Raw genomic sequence first — 20,708 nt, forward strand, 5'->3', positions numbered from 1 at the left:
GACTTTGAATGGGCTGACAAGACTCCTTTCTTCTTTCAGGGCCCCGTGTAATGGCACCATCAAAATGAAAGGGACTCTACTCAATATCGAGGATCTCAATCCCAACCACTCCGATGTAGAAATGCTCTCCGTGTATTTTCACATCTCCACTTGTGCCTAGTCTATACTGTACTACTGAAAGAAGCAGCCCTGGTGTTCGCACAAGGATTTTACCCTTACGACCACTTATGTGCATGCACTGTTTTAAATTAAATAAATGGATTGACCATAACCTGACATGCTGTTTGCTACCATGAAAGCATTGCTTAAACAGCCCATACGTTAATGGTTATTCTTGTCACCAACCAATAAGCCATTTGATCACTGTCACAAATATTTAGTATACCAGTGTTTCACACTATACTAACATACCTAACAAGAATAACTAGCCTTCAGCAATAAACTAAGTAATGGTAACATATGTCTTGCTAAATAACTGTGTTTCCAAGACAGGGGAGAGAAGAGAACACCCCAATAAAAGTTTGCTATGAACAGAATGGAGCCCATTTCAAACATAAATATGTAAATTACAACATACACAACAAAGGAATTGCTCATTATGAGTGTATTTACAGTTCAAATAACATAACAGACAACCTCTTGGCTGTGGACCTACAGGGGTAAGAGTTGGTTTGGTGAAATAGGACAGTTCAAGGGTCGTGTCCGATGTAAAATTTAGACAGGAAATCAGTGGGACGAGGTGTCTCTGTTTCATGGAAATAACGCATTATATGAGTCCTCTGCTTCCACACCTCAATGGTCTCCTGTAGCTCCATCTTTCCCTAAGCACCACAGAGGGAAGAAGGAAATGAGTATGGGGAGATTTTACTTATTTTTTTAAAAAAAAAACAGCCAAACAACTATAGGTAAAATAAACAGTAACACATCATAAACATGTCATGTTATATTTTAAGAACCCTACCTTGATTACAAGCATGTCAATGACGCGAGGATCTGTGACATGTTTGTTCTTGTTAAACATCTCCCTCACTTTATCTCTACCCTGGCCGGTCGTAATGTCCAACTGGAACACGGCGACTGAAAGAATAAACTCGGAGTTAGATCACAGGACTGGCGGAGTACAAACCGACTTCGTTGCCGCCAATGCAGTCTTCCGCCTACTGTCACAACATCACTAAAGCTACACCTATGGTGATATTTGCATCGACGACATTTCTTACTTGCTACAAGTTAGCAGGGCAAAACAGCTTATATGGTTAACGTTACTTGTTATCAAGGTAGTTATCATATAGCTTCCATAAAGACCTGAGCCTAACTACTGTGTGCTAGCTAGTTTTTACCTATGGTTAATTTACAATGTTTGTATGTGAGGATAAAAAAAAGACACTGCCACGACAGTGTCACTTAAAACATCGTGAATACTGATCGAGGAAAGCACATATAGGATACATAAATGATAGAAAATATCCCCAGAAGCTGGACGGCTAGTCCGCTGGCCCTGGCCGTATAACGACCTTGACTATCACTATCGTGTACACGCATTTATTCATGGCCAGAGCTTTTACCGGTATTGGGCACCTCACGATACCACGCCCGATATAATTCCCGGACCCTTCGCTTTGCTTCATCAATGTCCCGACTGATAAGTGGTTTCACAGCTTTGAAGGCACCATTGGCCGCTCGGGTCGCAGCGGTTGACGCCATGTTTACTATCGTCTTCTTCTTCCGGATAAATTCTTCTTCTTCTTCACGTTCTCTTTAAATTGTTACACTGCCCTCTAACGCTTTGGTGTTGCATTATACATTGACAAAAGTGTATAATTTATCAAAAAATAATCTAGTCACCACACCTTTAGAGAAGACCTACTTGTCCAGGCAAAGTAACTCATTTTGGATCATTTCTATGAGGTGTCCAGAACAACATATTAAAAGTCTGAAATGAGGCAAAGGCAAAGTAACTCATTTTGGATCATTTCTATGAGGTGTCCAGAACAACATACTAAAAGTCTGAAAGCAGCGGGTAAAATAAGTATTGAACACGTCACCATTTTTCTCAGTAAATATATTTCCCAAAGGTGCTATTGACATGAAATGTTAACATCTATGTTGGTAACAACCCAGGTAATCCAAACATACAAAGAAACCAGTACAAATTAGTTCAGAAATGAAGTTATGTCTAATAATGTGAAATGACACAGGGGAAAAGTATTGAACACACTTTCTGATATTTATTTAATACTTTGTACAAAAGACTTTGTAGGTAATGACAACTTTAAGACGCTTCATGTATTGAGAAACTAGTCGTATGCATTCCTCAGGTGTGAGTTTGGCCCATTCTTCCACACAAACAGTCTTTAAATCTTGAAAGAATCCCTGGGCCCCTTCTATGAACTCTGATCTTCAGTTCTTTCCATAGATTTTGACTGTATTCAAGTCAGGTGATTGGCTGGGCCATTCTAGCGGCTTTATTTCCTTCTCTGAAACCAATTAGGTTTCTTGGCTGTTCATTGTCTTGGGGAAACGTCCACCCTCGTTTATCTTCATCATCCTGGTAGATGGCAGCAGATTTTTATTAAGAATGTCTGCAAATGAGTACATATTCAATAAGTGTGGAGCTCATATGCATATTCAAATTAATTTCAAAAGAAACTTGTAATACAAAAAAAAGTTACTTTTCATGTATACTTCTACTATTTAAAGTTTTATTGTGGTAGAAGTAAAGGAAAACATTAAGGCTATTTGGGTGTATTGTGGACTTATTCGATTAGTGTATAGCTCATTTGCATATTCAAATTCATTTTCAAAGAAATTTGTAATACAAAACATTGTACTTTTCATGGGTACTTTCATTGTGTAAAGTTTCATTTTGATAGGAGTAAAGAAAAAAAAAAAACATTTTTGGGGTGTATTGTTGCCTGCCATTATTAGCACACATCTCAAATTAAAGAGAATTAAATATATTTCCTCAACTAGGATTCCTTAGGACTTTTAGTATGTTGTTCTGGACACCTCATAGAAATGATCTATGCTGAAAAAAAAATATTAATTAATATTAATATAGGTCGCTAAATGAGAACAGGCCAAGCCGGTTTGGTGACGTGCGCTAATATAAAAAATCCTCAAGTTAAATTGTCCCAGGCTAAAAATTGCGCGTGCACATCCTGCCTCAAAAGGCAGGAAAGATCGAACACCAAAACCATGATTTTTTTTCCCGATACAATAGTCTAAACTCAAAGAAAAAGACTCATTTTTTTCTCCGCTAAGGCAGGATATGACCATGAACGCGTTATGAAGAATTCAAGACCATAATCATGTCAAAATTCAACACTTCCGCGGCTGTGACAGCAATATAAGAAACTGTCTATAGCCTGTCTAAGTTGTGATATCTTTTCCGATGTCCAATATGTGACTCTAGTGAAGCGGTTATAGCTCGTGGATTGCATGCAACATATCGCTGGTTCGAACCCCTTTGCCTCCCTAGTAATTGTAGTTTTACATCTCCTTGTAAATAGCTTTGAATAAAACCGTCTGCGAAATGACTAAATGTGAATGTATTAATAAGAAATTCAATAAATTGAAGCAATGAAAATATATTGTGTGTATTTCTCTCTTCTTATCATGCATCCACCTTTTCTACAAAAATGATATGCTGTGAAGTAGACTGAGGTAGACTTCATTCACTAGCCTACTGCACAAAAACTAGACACGTTTGCAAAACTATATGTTTGCAATGATGTAAGTTGCATTTGTTGATGACGTATGGTTAATAACATCGTGATTGTAGAAGGGACATAAAATCAAGTTCTTAAACAACTTTCGCCAATATCTCCATAATGGAGATGGGTTATGTGCTCAAATTTCCCAGTATATCAAAGAAAACGTTAGTATTCATGTGCAAACTAAAAATCACGTCTCAGGCTGCGCATGAAAGTTATTTCGGGTTTATCAACTGTACCAATGTCTCAACTAATAGGCTACCACTGCCATATAATTATGAGTGCTTTGTTCTCCGCATCGCCGACATTACAAAAATGTTCGACGGTGGTGTATGCAATAAATGACTCGAGAAGGTCTTCTAAATTAATCATTCCTTGTCAGGTGGATCGGTAGCGCTCATACAAGAACTCATCATGATGGAAAAATGGATCTTCTTGGCGAACGCAAAGAACTCTTCCTACGCTAATCAAACTATTTATATGACTCCTTGTCAATGGGATCCCTCCTTTTGGCGTGGGTTTGGCAAGTTTAGCCAGCTAAACTTTGGTTAGCCTGCCCTGGAGCAGGTTAGTGCAAAGAGATATGTTACTATGGTAATGTATCAGAAGTTGCTTCGCCGAACTCGATAAAGGGGCGTCCCTAGGGCGTTCCCTAAACCGCTTAGCGAGCGTCGCCGAACAGTACCCTGGACTATACCTCCTCATGTAGATTTTCTGATCTGAGGTTCATTTACTGGCTGTTTGTGTGTCCAGAGCGTACTTAGTTAAAGGCTACCAGGTTGGTCTGGAACAGTTTTTAGATAACATGCACATCTTATAGCCTAAAATTGATGAAAAAGACCAAGGTCTATTTTGCATTAAGATACATTGTGTGCTTTATTAAATAAAAAGTAAACCATCGTTATAACATTATTTTTTTTTATCCCTTGCAAATACAAAACAATAAATCGGTTCTAAACTATAGCCATCAATATATGGGAATTTTAAAGAAATTAAAGAAAGAGAAATGGAGACAAATCCTGTTCATTTATTGTAAAATGCTGGTATGGTACAGGACTCTTTCACCCTACATTAAATATGAACATTTCAAAAAAAGACAGCTAACTAGATCAGAAAAAAAACAAAAACAAAAACATTTTAAAAACATAAAATATTGGCTCATTGAAGCAACACTAGCTTGTTGTGGCACACACAACTTACACCGACACAATATCCCGAGGCAAAGGAAGGTCTGGCAACATGTTGTAAATGTTCACTGCTGCATGCTCTACCTCTGCCTGAAATATGGACCTTTGACATCAAATGACTAAAACAAACCATAGACCATTACCTGCACAAAAAAGTACATACTGATCTACAAAAGTTCAAAAACAGCACATAAATAAGCAAAGGGTCTTATGTCTTGACATATGTCTGTATTTGGCTTCTCAGGCAATTATTTAGAAGGAAGTCACTTCATCTGAGGAAACCCTGCATAAATGCATGACAGAGTGAGCTGGTGCTGCAACAGTGCTGTTTTCAATTATTCTTACCATTGAAAATGAATGTAGGCCCTAAATACAGCTCTTTTAAAGAGTCTCAGCAACTATTTTTGATGGAAATGGCTTTCAGACAAGTGTGGAAATAATGTCAAGGGGATGTTTTGTGAGTACACAGAGAAATCTTTTGGTCCTCTGACTATCATACACAGCTATAACAGCATCCAGTCAATCTAGATGGGAACAGGGGGAAATCTAGAATAGGCCAGTTTGTAGGTCACTTGTGCCATATCAAGTTCAGACGCAGGCCAACGTTACTGCTCCCGTACTTTTTCTCTTACACGTGCAAATGCGGGCAAGCATTCACATGTACGCACGCACACACACGAAAAAGCTTTTTTAAAAGTGCATATTTGGGCAACCCAGTGTGTGACTGATCGGCTGACAAGCCTTTGCAGCGGAGTGGCTGATTTGAATGGAAAGCAAAGGCACTGGCAACATCCGCATCGCCATGAAATGATGTCCTCAAGGCTTTAAGTCCTCCTTTAAACAGCATGCTCTTGACTGCAAGAAAGAAAAATAAAGATGGCTGTTTTATAAAGCTTTAACAGTTTGTGTATTCCTCCTGAACTGCTCGGTTAAGTATGATCTTAACAATTACTGTCAAAACTGTTACTGCTACTGTTTAAGGGGACCACTCGCACACGGAACACGGAAGTGTGCATTTTTCCCGGAAAGTTTTGAGAATGCGCCAGTATCTACTGTATCGTAAGAAGGCGTAGATACTCTTGGCAATAGAGTGGTTGACAGATTGACAGCCTGCATTACGTTCTTACATTAAGCATTTTCCTCTCCATGCTAGAGCATTCCACACCAGTAGCTATTATGAATGGGTAACATTAGTCACATCAATGCCAGGACATTTCCAGTTCATATGATAAATGTCCTTTCTAAACACATCCGTAATAGTGAAATATCTCCAGCTGAAACTATTTATGGTCTTGGCAGAAGTAGCCTAATAAAGAGAATTTGAGAATGTGATCGTATTCGTCTAATCATTTCCACCACTTTACCATACTTAGTTTGTTTGTCAGTGAACACATACACTACCAATTACATTATGGCTTTTATATGTTGGATGAATCGTAGAAATGTGAACACGCCAGCCACAACATTGATCCATATGTACACTGATAATCATTTAACAAATGCATGCTTACTGAAATTGCTTGAGTCATGTTTAACAAACCTATGTAATCTATGCTTGCTGAAAAACTGCTTTAATAGTGAACTATGCTTACATACTGTGTGAAAAGAGGTTTCAAGTGAACACCTTTTGTACAACAATGTATGTGTTTAAGTGCTGTTATCATTTTGAGTGTCTTTAGAAATGTGTAAGGGATGTGTTCGTTGGGGCCCTGAGTGTCAGTCAGGAAATGTGCGAAGGTCAGGTGGAGGCGAACACATGCTATTGGTGAAGATAATGAACACGTGTTTGTTAAAGTATGACTTAGACTTCTCTAACAAAGTTTAAAATGTATTACCAAAAAAGGAAAGGTCTGTGACTTGGGAGGGAGTAGACTGGGGATAAAAAGGGGAGACGCTGTGTGTTCGAGGGCTTAGTTGTTTTTGCTTGGAGCTAGTCGTTGAATGACAATAAATCTTTGGAGGTGCTAATTAATACCACCAACCCGATTCTGACTCCTTCAATGGGGAGGTAACCCCCCCCCCCCCCCCCCCCCCCGCACTTGCTACACGCCGTACCTTAGTACATCTGCTACGAACCAGCATCCTGTTATTTGGAACGAGTCGCCTGTAAGAGACCGGGACTCCTCTGAAACAGAAACCCCGGCAGCAGTGGGAACAGGTATGTTTTCCTTCTCTTTCACTATAGAAAGAGAATACGAATAGGTGAACTCGGGAGAGACCTGGGATCCTGTTCGTATCTCGGCTAAAACACACTTAAGAAGGAGTTTTGGAGTGTGTCATGATTTTCCGAACTGGTCTCTTTTTTTTATGCGTGTGACACAGTGCCATAGTGATTGATTGTAAGAGCTGTCGAAAAGGCTCTCGGCGTCGAAAAGCAAGCAATTCATTATTATAGGAGGTCACAAAGGATCGCAATCATCAATAAGTAGGTTAGTTTGTTTACAGTGCACCTGACTAGCAATACGTCTCAAATCATGAGATTTTATCTTAAGATGCGCTGCTGAAGCATTCTGTACTGCAATAGAGGCTAGATTACTGTAATTAATGGCTGTGAAAAGCCATGAAAGGAAAAAAGCACAGACTGCGACATGCTGGACCTTGGTATTGGGACAAGGGATGGGCCAACCACATTAGCAGGTGTACCTGACTATGACTCTGGCTCCAAATTTGACATTATGGCGGAGGGCTTTTTCTATATATACAGTAGTATATATATATATAGAGAGAGAGAGAAAATGGAAGGGCATAGAGCCCCACTGGCCATATCCTTTACAGTCGTTGGTCAAGCACAAGGAACGATTTTTGTCAAACTGTATGCCGACATTGTTCAACTGAAGTCAGATATGTCTGTGTATACACTTCAATGACTATGACTGCATAAACTGACTGTGTTGATTAGCAAAATAAGACAAAAACAGACTGGAGGGCAAAGAATCGTACCAAAGCATGACCACAATAGCAAGATACATACCGTACCGTGAAATGTGTGTACCGCTACACCCCTACTCTTTTACCCCTATATGTTTTAAGCCCACAAGATGCAACCGCTAGAACATAAATGAACAAGTGACACTTTATAAACGTAAATGACTACATGAACTCCACCTTTTCCTGTTAAAGTTCTACCCATCTCTGCAGTAGATGAGATAATGACAGAATGAGGGGAAGTTGTGGTTTGTGGCATAGCGTGTGGCATTGTGACTTGCAACTGCTTGCAGCGCAACTCGTGAAGTGTGCACAGATAACTCAGGCTATGGTTACTAATGCATGCAGAAAGTTATATTCGCCAAAGAAGGGTTAAACGTGCATTCCTCGATTCTGGCATAATACTTGATATTTCAACTCAACAGCCAGTCAAATGCCAACTCCCTTTCGTGAACCTGAAGTAACGTGATTATTTTGAAGTAACGTATTACTTCCCTCATAACAGCCTCAGAAAGAAACACAGAGGATGATTTATTTGGTTTGGATAATGTCCATAAGAACTTTGGAAGAAACATACCCATCCTGTTATAGAGGAGATTCAGGGCATCAGTGCTCCAGGCTGTTGCCCAGCCGCTGGCCCTCTTGCAGGGCAGCCATGGCCAGCTTCAGGTGCTCCCGGAGGCTCTGGATCTCCCGCTCACTCCTGGTCTTCATGCCGCTCAGCTCCTCGAGCACCTCTTTATGGCGCTCACAAGCAGAGTGCTTCTCCTAGGGAGCAGCAAGTTCATAGAACTGTTAGGAGGTAGTAGTGCTTATGCTGGGAGATGTTTCAGTTGTTTCATGTCAACTGCTCTCCTCTCTCTTTACAGCACACCACTGACATTTACCCAAAACAAACACGGATGTTGCGCGCACACACACACACACACACGCACACACACACGCATGCATGCACACACGCACGCATGCACACAGGCACATAGAGATAGAGAGAGAATCAGTACCAAGTTAAGACACTGCAGTTCATTCCTCAGGCAGCTTATCTCCTTGTGCAAGTACTGCACCTCGCTTTCCTTTACCCTCAGGAGCACCTATACGTAAACAGATAGATAAGAAACTTTAATAACGGATTAACAAACACAAACCCTTTCCAAGAAAGCAACCATGTCTCTGTCATCATTCTAAAAGCACTGGAACTAGCATGGCATACATTCACAGACCTGCCAACATTGGAAAATGTATTTGAGTACCACCCCGGTGCGGTGCGGCGCGGCAAGATTTTGTGGCCTTCATTTTATTAGTTATAATGCTGTTGTTGCATGATTGAACCAATCGACGACATTCTGAGCTAATAAATAATGCAGTTCTGAACCACTTTAGAAGGCCTAATGAAATAAAATAAAAAAACTGTGATAACAGTTATAAGTGATAACTGTGACAACAAATTTGTAGCCTGGGATGTTATTTCACTCTAGGCTCCTTAGGAACTTCTCACACAATGGTCATGTTGTATTTTTTCCCTACCTCATACCTATCAAGTGTCATGATTCATCATTCTTTTTTCTCCCCACGTCTGATGTTTGAATGCAAGCCCAATTACATGTGATACCAGGACTAGACAACTGCTAAGACCAAATGATGGCGCTGTGTTTGCTTCTTTATTATTTAATTAAATTCTAGTCAGTGGAAGCGTTTTTTAAGGCTATTACAGACATCCCAACCTGCAAAAAGTCATTTCAGGGAGGTATCCCCCCCTAGGCCTACGTATTACTGTTGTGGTCCCTAAAAGTTATAAAAGCATAATATCATTCTATAGGCTATAGCCCTATGCAATTCTTTGTTAATTATGTTTAAATATGTAGATTACTTTTACTATTTATTATATGCTGCTAATACTATCCTTTTTATGTTAACTGCTTTTATTTGTATTCCATTGCAACTTTAAACAAGTTTAAGGAGCTTGTTGTTTTCATGTAGCCCTGGCAACTAGCCGGCATGAATAATATGCACATGAAATGAAACTTTTTTGGGGGCACTCTCCCTGTGCCATGGTGCCCCTGTTCCTAGATACACTGAACTGATTAATTCGGTTCGGGAGAAGAGATAAAAGGCTGCCCACACTGAAAATTGACTGGTTGACTTACCGAAACAGGCCAATCAGGATGCTCCTGAGGCACACACGCACACTGCCTCACACACGCACAGTCTCCAGGTCCCTCTCCCTCTCTGTCGTGCGCGCGCTACACAGATGCTAACACGGTTTGGAGCACGTCGCTCGCTCTAGATTCCGGGAGATTTTAAGTCATTTGCTGGCATCAGGGAGTGGTTATCAATATGCGGGACTTTGGATGTCTGCTATTATCATTAACCTATTATTATTATTATTATTATTAGAGACATATAGCCTTTTACACTGTGACATGACAACAGCTGTGCGTAAGCATGTGTGGACACTGTACGTAGAAGGCTGCCTCGGACCTGTAGCATGAACTTGACAGATAGGCCTATGATTTTCTAATATGCATCTTACCGTGTTCGTTACCTGCTCCTTGGTGACTAATGTCAATAATGACATTGCACACTGCAGAAAGCATGGTGGGGATGTCTGAAAAGAACGGAGGCATGGCCATCTCTCCCGGTAACTATCAATGATTTTTTGCGATCTTTTTATTTTATCCGGTGGTTCTGCCATGGTAACATACTACAAGAGTTTGTCTAAAATAAGAAGTTTGAAAAAACCCAAAAAGCGTTAAGTCAAACCATTTCTAACACAGCCAAGACACTTACATTTATTTGCCATTTTAAATCGAAGGCGAACACGAAAACCACATGGTTTCATCGTTGGGCTAAAATTACATTTTTAACGTCTTATCTCTACATTACTCGTTAGTTTACCTTTAAGTGATTTTTTAAATGTCCTCACTTGAAGAATTGGCCAGATGTGGTCGGGAAGGGAGAGTTAGGTAAGTATTCATGAATGAAAAATCGCTAACTGACACGTTAACAGCGGTTGATTTCTCTGACCGCAGAGTAACCTAGTATTCTCTGATTTCGATGGTCATACAGGGGATAGTAACGGCAGGGGGTCTGTGATTGGTCAAACTCCTCTTCTGCTTCTTGCTCTGCTGCAGCTGCCTACGTACGCATTGGTGACTCGAGACAGACTGTGAAGTTTGAACCCGTTGAAAACCGGCCATGCATTATTGAGCGTTATGCGTTCTTAAAATATATATATATATATATATATATATATATATATATATATATATATATATTTTTGGTTATGCGTACTTTTAGACCATCAACTCGTACCAGCGTACTTTGATGTCAAAATGCGTGCCAGGTACGCAAAATGCGTACATGTTGGCAGGTCTGCATTCAACTGGAAGAGGTATGTAGATATAGAATAGTTAAAAAGTAAAAAAAATCAAAACCACATGAAAATGTGTGCTCATAAAACCACCTGATCTTTCTCTCTCATCACAACAGCTCTGGTGCTGGGTGGGGAAGTGTTGCAGTCAGTACTTTGCATCAGTGATGTCTAACTTCTGCTCTTTTATTTTTAAACTCCTACCTCCAGCTCACAGGCTTTCCTTTCTCTGTTGCAGTCAGCGATGCCCTCCAACCCCTGACCTGTGACGAAGGAGCGCATACGGTTGATCTCCTCCATGAGGCGTGCCTGCAGGTCCTGAGAGGGCAGAGTACACATACGTACAGGGTCAGACAAGACTGGCTGAGTGGGGAAAGCTAGACTTGCAGAGTTGCTATGGTGCAGTCAGCTACGCATCACAGGTCTCTGCACACGGTGCAAGTTGAGATCCACAGCCCCCAGTAAATTACAACTTACCATAAGTACGGCGACATAATAACACATTGCACATTTATTTATTTATTAAAAAAAAAAAAATTCTTGTTATTACTGTTCACCTGGTTCTCCTGCTTGAGCAGCTCCATGTCTCGCTCTTTGTGGCTGACATCCCGCTCGCGCTCCTGGCCACTGTGCTTGACGCGGTTCAGCTCCAGGCACTTCTGGGAGTAGCGCTCCGAGAGGCCCTGCAGCTCCCGTTGGAGCGCTGCAGTCTCCGCCCTGAGGGACAGGCACAGTCAAAGGAGCAAATGAAAAACACAGGCAAAGCACACGCATATGCATACACACACACGCACACGCACGCGCACGCGCACGCACGCACGCACGCGCGCACGACACTCGCACTCCTGCACACTCGCACTGACAACAGATTAGATACAGGGCTATACGTTTAGGAGTGAGAGCTGGTTATAAAGACCCCAAATCACTGACAGTGACATGGGAGATCACCACTATTCTGTAGTCACTAAAAGATAAAGGCAAACAAATATCCCCTTATCTTTATTTGCCTTTAAAAAGTTTCAATTTGAGCTTAATCAAATTTCATTAAGGCAGCTTAATCTACCAGACGCATGTGACCTTTATTTGGAAAACCACTTATTGTGCAGAAAATAGCAAATTATCCCTAAAAGAATAGCCATTTCTGAGATTAGTTTACAATTGTGACGCTACAGGGATGTGAAATTGAATCCCACTTCAATGGTTATATTAACAACTGCAGGTTCACCTTAATGCCTCGTTGATTTGTACCAACACAACACTCACTTACAGCACATGCAAACCCATGACACACAACACTTGGCTTCAAAAGGCTGAAAGTGGTATAAGTTTCAGATGTGCAAATGCAAAATGCAAAACATGTGCAAATGACTTGTAATGTAATTAGATTCTCTCACAGAATTTCTTAAACTAAACAAGGTCCCTATAAAGTTCAGGGATAATTCGAATTTGAAGTAGGCTAGTTATTCTATGATTGCACAACACCTCTGGCCAATTTTGGTTAAATACCATAAAATGGCCTGCGTTGCAGAGATCACACAAACAAAAGATTGTTTGTGTGATGTCTTCAACCGCGTTTTTTTTTTGTTTTAATGTTCTTGATTTGATGTTGCATTCTTGCTCTTACAGCCAAGAGGCTGCAAGGAAAATTTAACCATCTCAGTCCAAAGCCCAAAACACATAAAACATTGCTACAGTATATGCCTGTATCAACCTACATGTACTACCTGAGCAATTAAATACACACAAGCAAAACATGGCTTTACCTGCACAATCACAAATGAACTGTATATAAATACAGAAATTCACAGACGAGTGTTTCCGAACCCCTTCTATCAACAGCAGCAATATCTAATGTACAGCATGTGAAGCGCTAACATAACTGCCACCTTTCTGTGTACAATACATGACTGCTGGGACAAGAAAGTGCACAATGTTTCATGTCCCAGTACCATCAAGACCTACATGACGTATTGACCTGGGGCTACAACACTGGAAGCACTCCCGCTAAGGTCTGCAAGGCCATGTAGGCTTGTGAGGTAATCGACTGCCAATGGTTCTGCATTCTTAATGTGCATCACCACTGCTATAATTACCTTTCATGAGAAAGAAGTCTTTATGGCTGAGGCTGTAACGTCATCTAAAAGGCAGCTCTGTGGTCTTGTGTTTGTTGTTCTATGCATGCGTGTATTAAGGCTTGAGCTACTGTCTTCACTGTACATCAACTCAACCTGGTGAAATGGCAAATCTGGCCACAGCTCGGAATACTGATAGTGTTAGACAACCCAGATTGTTGACTGAAACCTTTGAAGGTTGTGTGCATGTGTGTGTGAGAGAGAGAGATTGTAAATCAGTGTGTGTGTGTGTGTGTGTGTGTGTGGAGTGTAGTGAGAAATGTGACAGGTTTTAAATAAACAAGGAAAGACAGGGGGTTTTCAAAAGGGCAGTGTGTGCTGTGTGAGAGCTGTGTGGCCACTGACCGCTGCTGTGTGCTCAAGGTCTGCCTGTCTGTCCCACCAGAGCCCAGCCTGCGAGCCTTCTCCAGCTCACGCTCCAGCTCCTCTCTGTGGGCCTTCTTCATGACCTCCATCGCTGATGAGATTATAGGGAAGCCAAGACACAGGGTAAGTTGTATGCACCAAATAGAAAAGCCATCCCTCATTATTACGGCAAGAGGCCCTGTGAACCAGCAGCCAGACTCTGGTCATGTCTACTACCGCACACTTGTGCACTTCAAACAACGAATTTCAGTGCTTAGGGCGTTCACACTGACAGAACCAGCAGAATTCAGGGCACTGAAAGTACCTGGATGGCGCTCTGCAAACGGTAAAATGATGGACACTATTGCCGCCATCTTGGCTACGTAGCGGAAGAGGAGGAAAAGTTTGAAAAGTTGGCTGAATGACGTCTCACAAATCACTTCAACCATTATTGCTGGTTACAATAACTGTGTTATCTGATAGTACAGTGTCTATTTCTCGGTAACTTTAAAAAATCTAAGCAAGAAAACGCCAAAAGATTTACAAACAAACATTTACATACAAAACACTGCCGTCAGCGGAGTTTTGTCCGCCATCTTTGTTTGAAATTTCCAGTTGGCCGGAGGAAGCTGGGGCACATATTTATGGGTAAAAGGCTTGCACATTTGCGTCCTTCAGTGTTCCATTTGAGACCACACTAATCAGCGACAGAACGCACTAGAGATGTAAGTTCTAAGTGTGCACTACGCACTGTATTGCAGTGTACTTCGTAAAGTTTGCGGTAGTAGACATAGCTATTCTATTTAAAGGTGTTGGTCCAGTGCTTCTGTTGGTTTTCCATCCTAACTGTTTCACTTGATTTTGTCAGATATTGTAGGCCATGTACACATCAGTGTCATATGAGACTACAAATAATGCAGTGATTATGGGTTTGACGCAGACCTTAGGCACGTGGTCGGTCTAGCTACCTTTTTCAGTTGCCTGGGTCTCTTCCTGGAGCAGCCGGTCCCTCTCCTGTTGCAGCTCCTGCTTCTCCCGTGCATGTTGCCTCTGCAGCTCCTCCAGGGCATGCCGGTGGGCCAGCTCCATCGATCGCAGGCTTCGCCCACACGGTGCCAGTGGCCCACACTCACCCCCGCCTCCTCCTCCTCCTCCTCCTCTCTCCTCCTTACCCCCACTCCCTCCTCCTCTTCCACCCCCTCCCTCGCCCCCCTTTTTCAAATGCTCCAGCTGTTGCCTCAGAGACGCCACCTGAGAGAGGAGAAAGGAAGCAGGGAGATACTATGGTAAAGCACTCTGCTGGAGAGGGTCTGGCCTATGTGCTGATACAACGGCGCAAAGCAAGGAAAGCAGATGTGATAGTATGTTCATTTAAAGGGGCCCCTTGTGCATTCAGATTTCAGATTAGGTTTTATCACCATCCTCCCAGTCCCCCACCAACACACAAAGGGTCCATGTGACTGAAGGTTTGGTTTGCTACATGCCAACAGTCTTCTTCCAGGGTTTTCCCAGGATTTTCAGAGGGCTTAGATGCTGTAAGGATACGTTATTATTGGGAACATTGTTATTATTATTCATACTAGTTTCAATATGAATATGCTACTAAATTAACTATGCTCCAATTTAACTTCTTTCAGCAACGTCCCAAAAACCATCCCGACATCAAACCGTCCCGACGTGTGTATCGTTATGTTTTATAACTAATACTGGTTTTGATCATTAAAAGTGATTTTGTGGCTTTAGGTGCTGACATTATGAAGTATTGGGAGGGTAGTGCTGCACCTTCGCCCACCCACAAACACAACATAACAATTCCTGCTAAGTGCCTAAATGGACACACACGAGGGACGGCTGCCAGTTTGATATCGAACCGCCTCTACATAGTTGTTGCATTCAGTCAGGTCCGATGCTCTGCAAATGTGCTTGTGTGTTAATTCGGCTTTGAGCACTTTGAACACTCCGCAAAAACACCTTACCTTTTCTATGGCAGGGAAAACCCAGACTGCTTATTAACATGGACACTTACACGAGAGGAATCTCACAGCATTGAGTTTAACCTACTAGCACCATTAAACTCATCTACTATTGTTTTCAAATGTAGGAACACACTGCTTGAGAGTACACAACAACAAGCACACATCCACCAAGCTCCCTTTCAGTGAGTCTAAAGGTGCAACACAGACATCCTGGATACATCCACCCAGAGACACACATCCACCCAGAGACACACATCCACCCAGAGACACACATCCACCCAGAGACACACATCCACCCAGAGACACACATCCACCCAGAGACACACATCCACCCAGAGACACACATCCACCCAGAGACACACATCCCCACATGTGTGGTTTGCCCTTTCCCCTTCCTTCAGGGAGCAATGGTTAAATGAACATCCTCAGGTTAGTAATTCTAAATTGACACGCTTTGCTTTCAAACTAGCAGATGAATTTGTTAATTTGCATTAGCAAATTGAAAAAATCATCTTCACGCACTACCTCCCTCTGTAGCGCCTCGTTGGCCACCTGTCCTGAAGTCGACCGTGACCCCATTGCCGGCAACGATCTCATCTCCTTCAGCGGCAGCCGCTCAAACTCGGCCCACTTCCTCTCGATGTCCTGCTCGATACTCTGCCTGCTGTCGCCACCCTGGCCTGGGCCTTTCCGTGACAGCACGGCCTCCCATTGGCTGGTGGCCTCCCTGGTCCGCTCCTCTTCCCGCCAGGAGCCGCTGTCCCGCACCTGACCCTCGCCAGCCTCTCTCTGGGTGGTCGATCCCGGGTTGGTGGGCGTGGCCACTGGAGACAGCTCCACATAGTCAAACCGGCGGTGGGTGGAGCCAGAGGACCCTGTGTCAGTGTGGGAGTGGGAATGGTGGCGACGTGCTGAGGACAGGGAGCGCGAGTGCGAGTTTTCCTTATCACTGTTGCTGTCAGGAAGTCTGGGAAACGCAAAAGACAGAGGGAAAAGAAATAACGTGAGGTGTGCACACTCACTGCTTGCACAAACACAGACAGGTGAGTCACCATGCAGCAAGGGTTGTTATTCCTGCACAGTGAAGGAGAAAATCATTACATGGAATGGCCGTTAGTTACTGTACATTTACTCAATATTAAACTGATCCTTCTGTGTGCTACCAGAAGCTATGTCTGTGGTGAAAAAAAAAACATATCCATATATCACGTGTACATAACGTCATAATTGAATACTTTCTCAATGAATTCTGACTCTGAAAACAAAAGTATTGCGTGGGAGAGCTAATTCGCAGAAAAACTGGAACAACTACTTTAAGATGAGCATTAAAATAAAGAAGAATCTGGAGGTGATTTAAGTGAGGAGTAAAATGTCTCCTAAATAAGGGAACAGAGATTGAGGGTACAGGAGAGTATCAAGAAAATAAAAAGAGTTGTTCTTGAAAAAAATTACTAGTGGCAAAAAAAGGATGGCAAAGAATGGGAGCCCAAAGAAATAAAAAAAAACCTAATGAAAGGCTAATGTGAATAGCTGGAAAGGTAAATGTAAAGACTCACTGTGTGAGGTCAGGTGAGCTACTAGGCCGCACACTCTTCCTCAGGACCTCGATCCAGTTCCTCCTGATCCCAGCCGTCATGGCTGACAATGTGAACACTGCCTCTCGTGTCTGCCAGAGGAGAAGGCCAAGGAGATCACGGGGGAGGAGAACAGGGAAGGGAGGTGGAGTCCAGACAAGGAAGGAGGATAGGACGAAGGATGGGGGAGAGAATTGGTGGTGGAGTGGATATTCGAGAAAGAAGAGAGTTGTTAAATAAAAGTAAGAACAATTACATTTACCAGTCAGTCATTCTAAAGACACTTTTTATTTTACATCACTCATGCATAGTTATGGACAACATTTCACTCCCAAGAAACTGAACACATCGAACTGTACACATCGAACAAGCGTCTTGATACTGCATTCAACTGCATACGTTCATTTATTCATATTTTCTCATACATAACAAATGAAGAAATAAGATAAGTGTCCTCACATGAATCTGGAAACCATAATTCTTCTCCACGTCATACTCAGACACTTTCACACAGGACTTCAGGTCAATATCCCCATCCAGGTCATCTTTCTGCATGTAGGCACAATATGGCATATTATAGTACATAGACTTCAATTATAGTCCATGCTAGCCACTAAACATCTCAATTGTCAGTGTTAAGGCCATAAGACGTGGCAAATAGCATTCTCCAGACCAAAGGAATTCAGGTAACAACACAGTGGTGGACATCCTACCTCTTCTGCTCCAGAATCTCTATAGTACCTCAGGCCAGCGTCAGTCAAGACAAACCAGTGTTTCTTCCACTGTGGACACAAAGAAACACACAGCAGTTGAACCAGCAGCTCTTCACAATCACAGTTCTGCTGATGGACTTATAGTAGCAATGGATTGCAGACTATGTGCCTAATCAGTTCATTCCTCCTTATAACTAGTCACTGTGATTAGCAGACCACACTTAAAATGTTTTTTTTTTTTTTTCAGGAAAAAAAAAAAACATTTAGAGTTGTTAAGACACATCCACCAGATGACACACATTAGTCACTCACAGCAACAGGGATGAACATCTTACTCTTGTGTAGGAGTAACACTACAGGCGGCATCAAGGAAAACGCAAGGAGAACCCAAGCCTATCATTTTACCCACACCCCTTCTCAATTCCAGCAATGGGAGGTGGAGGAGGAGAGAGAGGAGAACTAGAAAAGCATGGGCAAAAAGCTTGGAACAAAAGGAAAAGAAATATAGTTGAACAGAGAAGAGAATGAAAGGTAGACAGTGTCAATCAGTACCTCTCCATTTTCATCCAATTTTGACATCCATCCCTTTTTGAAATTCAGGAGGTCAGGCTGTGGGAGGAAAGAGAGGTTTTTAGATTAAAGAAAATATAAATCCTTAAAAACATACCAATATCAGTCAAAAATGCTTAAATGTCAAACTGAGGCAGACAGATACCACTTCAAACATCAAAACAACCCAAACAAAAACATGCACAGCTGTGAGCACTTGTGAAAGTGTGTGTATGAGCTGGCAAAACAAAACTGTGAGGTGTGAACAGTGTCAGGAAGAGGGAGAGGGAGAGAGACAGTGAGTGAGACCAACAATAAGTGTATCCGGCGTGCTGAACACAGCATGTATTCATGCACAACAATGTACAACACTAGTGAGAACTCTGTGTCTCTGAAGGATGCATGATGCCATCAGCAACAACAACCCTTTCATTATCAAAAAATGTTATCCACAAGGGTTAAGACTTAAGAGGCAGATGAATTTAAACAATCAACAGGCTCTTCTACTACTTTTGAAGGCACTTAACAGAAACAGGCAATATCATCTGTTTGAGGGATTTGCTGTTAACTTTGTGGGGATGGCCAAGAAGAAAGACAAACGAAAGAAGCTTGCTGTCCCTTCTCTCAGATCATTCCAGCTATTGCCTCTTCTCCAACCACACCCTCTGCCTTACAAACGCCTGTCAAAACACCACCAACAGGGGCAAACATAAACGGGCCGCTACAGGTACACCAGGTTGCATGAGGAAGACCTACTTTCAGACTTTGATAGAGAATTAAGATTAGGAAACTTCTTATAATCCGCATTCCTCATTTTATGTTTTTCCCCCGTCTCTCAACGCCCACTGTTCACATTCTTTTACCTGAAAAACATGAACTGAGTAACTGTTTTTCTGACACGTTTGGTATGAGGGCAGCGACAAGAGACCTGACGAATCGCAAAATCCACTGGAAACTTTATAAACTCATTGCCCACGTCACATTTCCCCTGAACCAATTGATCAGAAATGGCAGCTAAGCACGGCAACATGGCAGTTTTCGGAAACAGATAGCATATAAGGCGACGACAACGAACACTATTGACACGTATTATCAGATCATTGGATACACACACACACACACAAATTGTTGCGTTTACCAGACTACTAGTCCAAACAAATTGATTGATACCTTGTGTCTCGACCAATGCGATCATCACATTCTATAATATACGATGTAGAAATGATGGGCGTTTTAACAGAGCTTTAGGAGGCTAAATGTGCACTCCCAATGAGAAAATCGTCCTGTCCGAGTTGTGAGTATGAATAATGGTGGTAAACAACTAAAACTACCAATGATTAAACAATTGGCATACCTTTGATGATTAACCCACATACTCTAGTTGCGTCAATAACACAACGACTCTTCCTGCCACAAGTTGTAGGCTAACCCACCAAACATGGAAACCACTCACAACATAAAATATATTTACTAAAATATGAATGCAACTACACAGCTACAGGAAAGCACATGGGCGACGAACCATCACCACAAAAAAAACATTATCTTAACTTCGATACAACTTTGAATAATGAACTACTCCATTATCCTGCTTTTCAAACAGCAAAGGAGACAGTCCACCCTCGGTTAGTATTTATCGAAATAGCAAACTTACCGTCATATTTGGTAAATCCGAAAGTTAGTTGAAAGGAAGAGTGAAGAAAAGTGAAATATTAGCAACGTATTCCCATTTGGTATCGAGGGGCCAGCGTTAAGTAAACACGAGAGCAATCTATTGGCTAACGATACCTGTTGATTTCTTTCGGCTAAAGCGTGTATTGCTGGGTTAATCCCAAATTAGCTACACAATTAAAGACTCCCGCCATTTCCAAACATTATGCTTTTTTTGTGTTAAAATTCTCTCTCAAGTAGCCTATCCTAAATTATAATTTAAAGAAAAAAGCATAGCATGACAATTTGAATCCATCGATTTCTCAACTCCTCTTGTTAGATCCTGTAACCCTCGCACTATTTCGTAAACTACTTCCTGGGCGTGTCTCCAGTCGTAGTTTGGGCAAGTAATCACAAACCAATCAGGTGTTACATTATTTTGGATACTTGAATAATTACCACAAAAACGACATAAACAACTGTGTAACTATTGTAAACAAAAATAAATTACAAAGCATAACAGAAACGGTTCCTTAGCACGGCTAAATCATTTTTGTTTGTTTTTATTTAT

General features: G+C 41.8%; 3 protein-coding genes across 3 annotated transcripts; all 3 read right to left on the reverse strand.

Moving 5' to 3' along the window:
• Positions 1-589: 589 nt before the first annotated feature.
• On the reverse strand, positions 590-1,723 carry ndufa6 (NADH:ubiquinone oxidoreductase subunit A6). The gene is made up of 3 exons (XM_080855798.1): positions 1,566-1,723; positions 962-1,077; positions 590-821 (listed from the first exon to the last, which is right to left on the reverse strand). The coding sequence occupies exons 1-3, from the start codon at positions 1,702-1,704 to the stop codon at positions 690-692; spliced, it is 387 nt and encodes a 128-aa protein (XP_080711924.1). The 5' UTR covers positions 1,705-1,723; the 3' UTR covers positions 590-689.
• Positions 1,724-4,730: 3,007 nt separating this feature from the next.
• Positions 4,731-14,778, reverse strand: triobpb (TRIO and F-actin binding protein b). The gene is made up of 7 exons (XM_080856415.1): positions 14,644-14,778; positions 13,676-13,787; positions 11,756-11,915; positions 11,403-11,516; positions 8,833-8,919; positions 8,406-8,596; positions 4,731-5,758 (listed from the first exon to the last, which is right to left on the reverse strand). The coding sequence occupies exons 1-6, from the start codon at positions 14,762-14,764 to the stop codon at positions 8,435-8,437; spliced, it is 756 nt and encodes a 251-aa protein (XP_080712541.1). The 5' UTR covers positions 14,765-14,778; the 3' UTR covers positions 4,731-5,758; positions 8,406-8,434.
• A 1,052-nt stretch (positions 14,779-15,830) lies between these two features.
• Positions 15,831-20,469, reverse strand: LOC308379094 (TRIO and F-actin-binding protein-like; the record flags this gene model as incomplete). The annotated part of the gene is made up of 7 exons (XM_080856150.1): positions 20,142-20,469; positions 18,491-18,547; positions 17,939-18,007; positions 17,685-17,774; positions 17,208-17,317; positions 16,177-16,618; positions 15,831-15,839 (listed from the first exon to the last, which is right to left on the reverse strand). The coding sequence occupies exons 1-7, from the start codon at positions 20,145-20,147 to the stop codon at positions 15,831-15,833; spliced, it is 783 nt and encodes a 260-aa protein (XP_080712276.1). The 5' UTR covers positions 20,148-20,469.
• Positions 20,470-20,708: the final 239 nt, after the last annotated feature.

Source organism: Sprattus sprattus (genome assembly GCF_963457725.1).
Source record: "Sprattus sprattus genome assembly, chromosome: 18".
Lineage (NCBI taxonomy): Eukaryota > Metazoa > Chordata > Actinopteri > Clupeiformes > Clupeidae > Sprattus > Sprattus sprattus.

Excerpts from the sequence above, each read along its gene's own strand:
- ndufa6 (XM_080855798.1), bottom strand. The coding sequence starts at position 1,704 with ATGGCGTCAACCGCTGCGACCCGAGCGGCCAATGGTGCCTTCAAAGCT. Across the intron at positions 1,078-1,565 it reads TCGTGAGGTGCCCAATACCG|TCGCCGTGTTCCAGTTGGAC; the intron begins GTAAAAGCTCTG and ends TTATTCTTTCAG. Across the intron at positions 822-961 it reads TTGACATGCTTGTAATCAAG|GGAAAGATGGAGCTACAGGA; the intron begins GTAGGGTTCTTA and ends TGTGGTGCTTAG.
- triobpb (XM_080856415.1), bottom strand. The coding sequence starts at position 14,764 with ATGGAGCTGGCCCACCGGCATGCCCTGGAGGAGCTGCAGAGGCAACAT. Across the intron at positions 11,916-13,675 it reads ACCTTGAGCACACAGCAGCG|GGCGGAGACTGCAGCGCTCC; the intron begins GTCAGTGGCCAC and ends CCTGTCCCTCAG. Across the intron at positions 11,517-11,755 it reads TGCTCAAGCAGGAGAACCAG|GACCTGCAGGCACGCCTCAT; the intron begins GTGAACAGTAAT and ends CTGCCCTCTCAG.